This window comes from Vombatus ursinus, unplaced genomic scaffold (genome assembly GCF_900497805.2).
Source record: "Vombatus ursinus unplaced genomic scaffold, bare-nosed wombat genome assembly UNPS02014781.1, whole genome shotgun sequence".
In the NCBI taxonomy this organism is placed as follows: Eukaryota; Metazoa; Chordata; class Mammalia; order Diprotodontia; family Vombatidae; genus Vombatus; species Vombatus ursinus.
Window position 1 is genome coordinate 16,322,332 of NW_020954559.1, and position 11,355 is coordinate 16,333,686.

General features: G+C 32.9%; 1 protein-coding gene and 1 pseudogene across 1 annotated transcript in view; one reads left to right on the forward strand and one right to left on the reverse strand.

Moving 5' to 3' along the window:
* LOC114046299 (septin-10) overlaps positions 1–11,355 on the forward strand; it is a 51,171-nt gene that overhangs the window by 22,821 nt on the left and 16,995 nt on the right. The window contains exons 3-7 of the mRNA XM_027866602.1: positions 2,149–2,263; positions 3,151–3,346; positions 5,319–5,505; positions 8,355–8,516; positions 10,845–10,941. Coding sequence (XP_027722403.1) covers positions 2,149–2,263; positions 3,151–3,346; positions 5,319–5,505; positions 8,355–8,516; positions 10,845–10,941 — 757 coding nt within the window. The remainder of the gene's footprint in view (positions 1–2,148; positions 2,264–3,150; positions 3,347–5,318; positions 5,506–8,354; positions 8,517–10,844; positions 10,942–11,355) is intronic.
* On the reverse strand, positions 9,103–10,620 carry LOC114046133 (annotated as a pseudogene).

Below are 11,355 nucleotides of genomic sequence, written 5' to 3' on the forward strand. Positions count from 1 at the left end.
ATTTTTTGATTGATTCCTTTGATATTCTTGACATTTGTTATTCCAGATTAATTTTTTTATAGTTTTTTTCTCTAGCTCCATAAAGTAATTTTTTGGTAGTTTAATTGGTATGGCATTGCAACTGGTTTAACCATGCTTCTTTATTGCTCAATGTTTTTTTTCCATTGACTTCTATCCCTTCTGTGTAAGTTAGACATTCCTATTTTGAAACCCCTCCAAAAAACCCCAACTTTAGCTTTTTTCTTCAAGCTACCTCTCTTTTTTCATTGCTAAACTTCCTGAACATCACTACCATTAACCTGGTTCCTCATATTTGAAACACTGGTGTTATATTTGACTTATTTTCTACTTTTTCTCCTATCCAGTCATTAACTAGGTTCTATCTGTTCAGTTTCTATGATATCTCTCTCATTCATTGCCTCTTCTCTTCTCATTGCCATCACTTTAACACATGCCTGCATTACTATCTTCCTAGAGTACCATGATCTCTTCTTCAAAATAGACTGTTCCCTCCCCTTAGAATGTGGGTGCCTCCCTCCTTTTGCTTACTTCATTCCCTATAATACGGAGTATGTTTTCTCTCCCTGAGTAGTCCTACTCATCTTCTAAAACCTTAACTACATGCCACTGCCCACTTGAATCCTTTCCTTTTGTTGATAATTCTGTATTTTCCATTAAATATGATTTTCCCTCTTAGACCTTACATATACTATGTTATAAGCCGCTATGATGTACTTACATTTTGCTTCTCTGTTCATGTATTATCTTCTTAATAGGAATGTAAACTCCATGAGTTGCAGGGATTGTGTTTTATCTAAGTTTGGTATCTTTCCATATAGCTTAGTACAGTATTCTGCACACAGTAGTTGATTAATAAATGTTTGTTGAGTTGAATGGTTTACATATTATTTGCTCAGTTCTTAGATACTTGGCTTCTGACCTCATCACTATTGCAACAACCTCTCATAAGGTCAGCAGTGGCCTCCTATTTCCAAATTCTTTTGCTTTACTGGTTTTTTCATTCTCAGGAATTACCTATCCCTTATATGCTTATCCTTATTTGTCCTTTTTCTACTTCTCTGAATTACCTCTTCTTCATCTCCTTTGTTAACTCTTCCATTCCCTAACTGGGCATTCTGGTAAAGTCAATTCTTAGCTTCCCTTTTCTTTTCCTTGAAGAATTCGTTTGTCTTAAAAGGCTCAATTAAATCAGAACCTCTAAGTTTATCAATACCAAATATACATCCCTGTTTCTGACTTTGTAAATGTAATGTTTGTGATGTTTTTGTAATGTAATGTTTTCTAGTTTTTAGGCTATTATCTTGGTCACCAACCTATTTTTAGAATTTACTATTATTAATGTTAGTTTCCAGTGAGTATGTAAAATATTATCAGAGTTTTTACTAGTGTTTGAAACACAACCCCTAATTGAAGTTCTTTGGCATAAGCAAACACAGTGGATCTAATGAATAGCACATATTACACCTTTCCCTGGTGTACTGATTCTACTGATTTTGTTTTATCAGATTGATGAGACTTAACTCACATCCCTTATCTAGGTATATTGCTTATAGGATCCCTATTTAGTATATGTAATAATAGTAAAGGGTCTTATATCTGGAGATTAATAATGAACAATATCCCACCTCAGCCCTTTAGGGTAGGGTCGTAATGCTGTGACTGAAGTATTTTTGATAGTTTAGAAAGTAGCTTTTCTTGGCTAGGGGTCCAAGGTAGATTCACTTTCTAAGGAATATAAACCGTTTTCAATTAGAACAAGATTTCATTGTATTATTTGAAGTCAAAGTACAAAAAGTATCTATGAAAGAAGAATATTTGGGGAGTTGGCTCTTTTGATATGTTCTATAGATAAAGGTTTTTCTTATGGATTTATTCCATTTGAATCTCAGAATAGAGTGGTCATGTAATTTAGAGTGGGAATGGGACTTTAGAGGTCATCTATTCTAAAGCCTTCATTTTACAAATTAAGAAACTGAGGTCCAGCGGGGGTTAAGTAACTGGCTCAGAATCATACAGGTAGAAGAATAAGGTAAAGTTGGAAACTAATTTTTCCCATTAATAGTAATATGAAATCTTTTTTAAAATGATCATATTCTACATTAATTAAAGATTTCTTCTTATACTCAGGATGATATTCCTCGTTGTTTAACTATTAATGGTCATGTTGGTTTTGAAAGTTTGCCTGATCAGTTAGTCAACAGGTCCATTCAACAAGGGTTTTGCTTCAACATTCTGTGTGTGGGTAAGTGCCAAACTTTCTTGAAGTTTTCTAACATTCCCAAAACATACAATATAAAGTCTCTTTTTTAAAAATCACAAATGCCAATTTAACACTAGTTCCAGTGCCTAACCTGTGGGATATGGGACACCTAGGAAGTGCAGGAATTGTCCTGATATGCACAGAGTACTGACATTTTGATCTTTATTTAGTTTCAACAAAATGAATGTGTAACTCAGCAAACAAATGTACCTGCTGTTGACAGAATGAATGCTTTTGGAGTTTATGTAGATGTGAATGATGAAAATAAAATTTTACTGAAAATTGATAGTAGCTTTTTATCAACACTTATTTTCATCAGTCAACATATACTGACAGTGTAGCCCCTGTCATGTGGGAGTCTGCTAAATTTTTTTGGCTTTATAAAGATGTCCTTATACTCAAAGCCATTTGGAAACCACTCTTTAAATCATAGTTTTATGATGACAATTTTGATTTGAGACAGTGGCCTAGAGTTTTAAAATTAATCAAGATAGCACTTGAATTATTGAAATATAACACTTAAGTTCTTTAAGCATTTTACTACTTTCCCAGAGTTCTGGTATGTTCCATGTATGTTCATTTTGGTGGTTAATGGGAATCTGATGGGCTGTGGAGGGTGCTGTAAAATAGAGACAATAGCACCTACCCTTTAGGCTTATTGTGAGGATCAAATGAGATGATAAATGTAAAGTGCTTAACACAGCTGACACATAGTAGGTGCTATCTAAATGTTAGCTATTATTAGCAATTATTGCTGTTAAACCATTCTTTCCAGTGGTTGGGAGTCCTGAAGCCATCCATTGGATTTTTGTTGTTTCTTACCTCACTATGGTGCTTAGATATATTTATGAAGTTGCTTTTCATTTTAGGAGAAACTGGAATTGGAAAATCAACTCTGATCGACACATTGTTTAACACAAATTTTGATGATTTTGAATCTTCACACTTTCACCCAAATGTCAGACTTAAAGCACAGACATATGAGCTCCAAGAAAGCAGTGTTAGACTGAAACTGACCGTTGTCAATACAGTGGGATTTGGTGACCAGATAAATAAAGAAGAGAGGTTAGTTTTTCCTTGTTGATATAATATTTATTTAAAGTTATGTTAATCATTTGAAGTATTCAATTTTTAAAACTTTTCATAGAACAGCGATCTGTCTGTCTGGTATGGCAGTTATATTCTTTACCTCTGTTATGCTTTTATCATGTTATATTTTATATTGTTATTTTTGTCCATTTCTTAAATCCTCTCCTGTTTTAAGGACTTTGGGGTAGGGATCATATTGTTTGTATCATATCCATTGACTAGAACAGTACCTCAACTTTTTTCAGTTGTTTCAGTCATTTCTAACTCTTTGACCCCATTTGGGGTTTTCTCGGCAAAGATACTGGAGTGATCTGCCATTTCCTTTTCCAGCTCATTTTGCAGATAAGAGAACTAGAGGCAAACAGGGTTAAGTGACTTACCCACAGTCACACAGTTAACGAGTGTCTGAAGCCATATTTGAACTTGGGAAGATGAATCTTCCTGACTCTAGGCCTGGTGTTTTATCCACTTCAACACCTACCTGCCCCCTCACGACACTCCCAACCTGAACTTTAGCAGGTGCTTAATAAAATGTTTGAATGAAGGAAAAGTGAATCTTTCACTTATGTGAAAATTAGATTTAGAGTAAAAACATTTTTTTTAACATTTTTAATTATTTTACCTTAAGTATTAAGAAGTCATTTATGTGGACTCTGTAGAAGATAGAGACAGATGTTGAATGTTAACACAATGATTAGAACCAAATGAAGATGGTAAATATGGAAACTTTTAGGTTCCCATAACAATTTAAACAGGATGTGATTGTATCAGAATGATGTAAATAAACAACATTCTATTGTGGAGTAAATCCCTGAAGTAGGCATAAGGATACCTTTTTTTCATGTAACAGTTATTTTTTAAAAAATTGTATTTACAGCTTTTTAGGAAGTTGAATTTTATAATAATTGAACCAGGGGGAGTTTGGAACTTAAAGAATTCCTATTTTATGTCTTTTTATGTAGTAGTAAATTTTTTTTGAAAAGTGAATAGTCCTCATTTCTTTTTGAATTTGTGATCTTTATATCTCAGGTTTGTGTACAGTGATATGTATCTCCTACTGTGCTCTACTTTTTTGTAGTTCTATTATTATGGATGAGTATCATGCTAAATGGTCTGATTAGGATTCTGTCTTAATTTCATTGCAAATGAATTATTAAGTATTCTTTTTAAGTTATTATATTTGCAAATGAGTAATTCATGTAAGTGCTCAGGGAGCAGTTGAATGATTAACCAGAAGCTTCTCTGATAGTAGGTATTTACATTTACAGTGGAAATTCCTTTTGATGCATTAAAAAAATCTTTTTTTTTGTTTTTGTTCAGACTTGTTTAAAAAAAAACCAAACTAAAAATCATTTGATTAACAGATGTTCATTTCAGTGGGAGAGGGAGGGTGCAGTGTAAGTAAAAGCAAGAAGGAAAGAATAGATAAGATCTAATATGGTTTCCTTGTATAAAACTCCAAATTACAAATTAAGCATCAATATCCTCAAGCAGGTACTTCTCGTTAAGGGTGCTTTCTTCCTAATACATCTCTCTGTACAAAAGGAAAGAAACTACTTTTGGCATCATGAATACATTTTAACTTCCTTGTGGCCAGCCATTCTTCCAAACACATCAGTGACATGCCAGCTACTTTACTTCAATCAGTGGCCATGGATTGTAACTTCACAGTGAGCCAATGATCTTGCAGATGTGAACCTGGATCACGGTGAGGTCTTGCTGAATGTATGAATGAGGACCATCCATGACCTCCTCTGGAAATGGTTCAAAAAGTGTGTACTTTTCTGATGGGTCAGTCACTTTAACCCTGTATAGGAAGGAAAGCACACTGTATTCTGTTGCAAAAATTGTTGATTTAGCACACATCTTTGCTGTAGTATAACTGAAATATCTTACTAGACATGAATATGTGTATAAAATACTTGAATAATTGTGTTTTTTTCTCCAGCTATCAGCCAATAGTTGATTATATAGATGCTCAATTTGAGGCCTATCTCCAAGAAGAATTGAAGATAAAAAGGTCCCTCTTTAACTACCATGATTCTCGTATCCATGCTTGCCTTTACTTTATTTCACCTACGGGACATTCCCTTAAGACACTTGATTTGTTAACCATGAAGAGCCTTGATAGTAAGGTAAGATTTAGAAAGCAGCAGATTTTATGACTTTACCTATTTACTATTCTTTTTATTTATGTAGGTGCTAATCATATAAATATATACATATATATTTTTAAAATGCACTTACATATATTTAAATCATTCTTATTTGTGAGTATGTATTCATTATTTTTCATTTATTCAATGATTGAGATATTTTAAATTTTTTGATATCTTAATATCCCCTAATTAATATCTTTATATTAGGATATCTTTTAAAAATATTTGAAGAATGAATTCAATTACCTATTAATTACTTTCATACTGAAATATAAAGAGAAAAAATGTGACTTATTGCAATATGCTTATTTTAAACCTCTTGGCACTATTACCTCTTGTAACTTTACCTCTTGGCACTATTAAGTAAGAGCAAAAGAGGAAGAAATTCACTGAGCGAACTCTTAGGTGATATGGTTTTGAAGATGGTGTGAAGAGGAAGGTTTCAGTATGTGTGATGGTCATGGCTCCTGGTCAAATGAGAAGGCAGGATGCAGAAAGCTGGGATGTTTGTAATGTAAATTCAATCTAATGTTGAAATAAGAGTTAAACTCTGATTCTGAGACTTCATTAATGTGCAGAAACACCATAGTTGTTGACTGTTAACAACTCTATGGTTGTTGACTAGAGAAAAAAAAGATTTTATGCTTGTAGTATTTTAATGGTTTTAGCAGAATCTCAGTGAAACCTACTCATTGTTCCCTTTAGAATAGTAAAGATGTCATAGCCAGTTAACAGTTGTGTAACATATATAAATGTTAGCATTACTATTAGGAAACATAAAGCTGCTTTATATTAATGAAGCAAGCATACCTGAAGAGGGAGGTGCAAAAAATGAATATGAGCCATTTGTAGTCAGCAATCACTGTATATTAGCAGAAAACTGAATAAAAAACAAATGTCAAATACCAAATATCACTAGGCAAAAATTGAAGAGAATTGCCTAACTTAAATATAAAATACTTATATTGTAATAGTAGAAGCATACCGTATCATTTTAAGAGGATACTCATTTGTTAAGCAAATTGCTTAACAATTAACAAAAATGTCTGTTTTGAACTTTCTAAATGCAAAGTGTTTCAATATCATCTTATTTCTCTTGGCACCAAGAAGTTTTTCTGTTTAAGGAGTCTTCATGTACCTAGTCAACTAAATTATTAATCATGTAAGCATATAGATTAAAGTTAAATTGATTTGCTCACATAATAGGGAGCCAGTGGAAAATCTTTTCTGGGCGAGTTGCTCTTTAGGCAATTAGGTACCAAGAGCCCTCAATTTATAGATTATCTCTATAGTTTTTCTCATTTAGGCCTTTCATGCAGATATCAGGTTTTTTTTTTTAAAGTATAATTTAGCATTTCATTTTATAGATTCTCTATTCATGTTTGATACTGTGAAATCAATGGTATATATGAAAAAATGAATTATCTGTTTTGTAAAGGGGAAAAAATACTCTGGAATTTTCCAATAATTTTATCCAATAGTAATTGTTCTTTAAAAAAAGACTTTTGTTTTGAAAATTTTCCGTATTTTGTTATCTGTATCCAGTATTTACCCTCCTACAATATTTTTTATTCTCTAGATGTACTTTTAGTAGTTAAGAATATTGGAAACTAAATTCCATGCCAGCAAACATGAGTAAGATGACAATCTTGACAAAATAAAAAAAAAATCAGAAGACTTTCAAGCCCTGCTTGATTGCTCACTTATTTCAAGAAATATTTGACACCATCCCAAAAGGAAAACTTCTTGTAGCTCATTGTGATATATCACAAAAGTCAAATCACATTAAAGATTTATGTAGTTTTATTGACTAAAACTGACAAAAGCATTGTAATGTTCCATTTAGTGGTCCATAAAAACTGTTAACTGAGTTGTATTTTCCTTTTTATTGTGGAATGCTGTTAAGTTTTCAAAGGCACATATAGCAGTGACATAATTTCCTTTGAAAGATTTCTATAATCAAATAACTTGGATGTCAGATTTTTGACATTCACTTGATAGGCAATTTATCATCAGTAGGGCAAATAGATGTTAAACAAAAATCACATGGTGAGTGAGGGGAAATGAGAAAGCAAAAAATAGGCTCTGAGTACGATTTTAGTGCTTTGTGCTGCAGACTCTGTTACTTTACTGTAATAGCTTGAAGCTCTCACCTCTAAAAGTGAATAGCCAAAATTGCTGTGCAGTTTTTCCTTCTTCCTCAAAGGATGTTTCCCATTACTAGCCTATCAGAGAATCTGAAATTGTACTAGCATATATTTATTCATTTGAGCCTCAGAGGCTTTTTAATATTTAAAAACTTTACATGAAAATTTAGATGCTCTTGGGAGGCATAGCAAGCAAACTAACACCTAATTGGGAAAAGGGCCATGGGGGGAATGGGGCACATCACATAGAGATAACTGCTTTGGGGGTGTGAGAGGAGGGGCGCAGAGGCAGATTTTACATTGCTTCTTGCATAGGGTTGGTCCTGATCTCTCAGCATTTAAATAAAAAGGGAAGTAGAACTATCTTGTGGGTTAAACAAGATAAAAAGATTTGAACAGTTAACTTTTTGGAGTAGGAGAAGTCAGGAAAGAAAAGATTTCTGCACCTAGGTAGACTGATACAGATGGAAAGAGATCTTAAATCTTAAAAAAGCATTAGTCTTTCTGATACTATTTGGAAGGTAAGCATCTGTAGTTTGTGTGGTGCATAAAATGATACACTGTAAATATAGGATCCCGTGATTATCAAGATAAAAATATTTATGGTCAGACTTAATTTTGAATGGGAAAGGCTTTATACAAAAAAATATAAAAATAACCTTTGTGTTTTTTTTTAAGGTAAATATCATTCCTGTAATTGCCAAAGCAGATACAATCTCTAAAACTGAATTACAGAAGTTTAAGATCAAACTGATGAGTGAATTGGTCAGCAATGGAGTCCAGATATACCAGTTCCCAACAGATGATGAAACTATTTCTCAAATTAACTCCTCAATGAATGTAAGAATTTATTTTTGTTTACCATTATTAGCTACTAAAGTGTTTTGATTTTTGTTTCTTTCAACTATAAACTTTGAACTCATTGAATTAGAAAAGTCTGATGTGGATTTTTTTTGTTGAGCAGGGAAAATTGCTGTACAGATTTAAATTCTTAAGAATTATTTCTTCTTGTCCTTATTCTTCAAGTCCCTTCAGGGCTGGAAGGTACTTTCAAGCTGGATTACATTTACTTATCCCAGAAGTATAATTTGCCTTTTTTTAAAAAAAAAATGAAGGTGTGATTACAACTTTCTTTGTCAGAGCATTCTAGAATTTTTTTAGTTATTTAAAGTCAAGGAAAGTTTCCTAGTGTTGAATTAAAATTTAAACTGATTCCCTCATATAAAGTTGGATGGGGCCTTTGAGTAGACTGAGTTCTTTTACTCTGTCTTCAATGGAAACAGAACATGTGTGTGTGTGTGTATACACACAATCTAACAAATATATACATATGTGTATTTATAATTATTTTTTTATAAAATTATCTTTATTAGTGATAAGCTTGTCTTATACAAGGGGACATAGGGGTAGCCCCAAACCTTCTGGTTCAGTAGTTTGGTTGATGAACAGGCCCTTTTAAGGAAGTCTTCATTGTCTTTACTGTTTCATCCAGCACTTCACTTTCCACCGAAGTCACTTTCTTGGTGAGAATGTGTCCCTTTCTCATGCTTGTACCTGCCAAACCTGCTCCTCTTATTGGGCATATCAAATGAATAGAGAAAGTCCAATTTGGTCTTGATCACATAGAGATCTGTGTTTTTCCCAGACCCAAGATCATTTGAGATATCAGTTGAGATAGTCTTGCTAGCTTCTTGGCTTCCTCTTTCTCCATGTCTGGTTTAAACTTACCTTCAAATACAGCCATTGCTGGTGAGGACTCAGAACCCATGGTGACATGAGGCAATTTTATCCATTAGGATAGATACTTGTGGAAGAAAGGTCCAGCAACATCTTCTCTTCCTAAAGCCAAGGCTGTCCCCATGCAACCTTGATACCCAAAAAACAACTGTTTAAGCATTTGATTAGTAGTAACAATTTTGGCTAGACATCCCATGGAAAGGGAATGGAATGCCAAGTTAGAAGAGATCACCTGGGTTGTCATGTCGGTATCTGATGAAGTCACAGCACCACAGCCGTAGATACTAGGAAATAGAAAGTGTATTTCTGAACAGCTCTTATCAGTATCAACCATTCTTTCTGTTGTTCCTCTGTCTGTCTGCTTTCCCAGCCGTTGGAAGCTTATGCCACCTACCCTACCCCTCTTTTTTTTTTTTTTTTGGTTGTTGTTGCAAACTTGGTTTCAAGGATTGCATTTCTGTGGCAGTTCTCAAAAGAGGAAACTGCTGAGTGGAGCCATCATCTTCTCTGGGGAACACTTCTGGGGCCTCTATATTCACAACTTGAGAAATATATAAATTCTTTATTGGTATTTTTTTCTTTAGACTAAATGGTTTCTTTTAAAAACACAGTTTTGTCTCAGAGAACATATTTTAGAAATCTCTAATGATAGCCAAACATGTCTTCTGCAGTTTTGTCTTTCAGCCTTTGCTTTATTCATTTTTCTGCTTGGAATTTCTTTGCCCTCCTCACCACCTATAGAAATCCTATGAATTCTTCAAATTCTAGTCTAAGTCTTTTATTTGTCCCTCTTCTTTTCACTCCTTTCTGTAGCACTTATTGTCTGTTATTCATTTGGCACTTTATAATATGTTAGCCTACATTATTGTCTTTCTGGTTTATAAGCAGAGTGTGCTGGAGCCAAAACAAACTATTGGTGAACTGATTGTTACATTTGTTATGCATCAGAAATTGGCATACTCTAAAAATCAGGGCTTAATTTGTTTTGTAGATTGTCTATACTTAGGAATGTGATGGAGAAAATGTTCACAATCCAGATGAAACTTTAAATTTGTGTACATAGGTTTGTTTTTTTTCTCTAAAAATTTGTTTTAGGGGCTGCTGTACAGTTAGTTCTAAGTTATTGTTAGGTGGAAGTAAAATGTGAGTTCCTTCAGGGAATGGATTTTTTTTTATGTGACATTGTATCTTTAAGTACCTTGAGCATAGTAAGCATTTAATAAATGTTTGGTAAATGTGTATTGTTATTATTATTATGTATATTATGAGCTGTGAAACCTAGTTTTAGAAATTTAAGACAATGCAAAATGTAAATAATATTGTTTTGAGTAATTCCATTATTATATTTTTTCATCCAAATACTTGGAAACTTTGTATCTGTTTTCACATTGGTATGAGAATGTGAAATTGACAACAAGAAATCTTTTCCAGGGACATTTGCCATTTGCTGTTGTGGGCAGTATGGAAGAGGTTAAACTTGGAAATAAGATGGTGAAAGCTCGTCAGTACCCATGGGGCATTGTTCAAGGTGAATATGATGAATATGAACAAGTATTTGGATGATTGTTTTGAGGATAATTTGTATGTAGTATAATGATTATAATTTTAAATAAGATGAATTATTCTAATAGTAGTAGCTATTAATTTAGAAATTTATCTAAGTAAAATGGAATTTGGATCCAGTTTTTTGATCAAGGTAGTGCTTATTGTAGATGATAATTGGTTCTAGGAAAAGTTTTTTTTAAATTTTTTGTGGAGAGATAGATCTAAAATCTTCAAAAAGTAAAACTAAACAAAATTTGAACAGGTACAACAACATTAAAACAGATTTCTCTATAAATTGAGATGGATAGTGCATAGAGAACAATGTCTTGTAGGTAAAAGTTTTAATTGATCAAATGATATATATATATATATATATATATATATATATATATATATA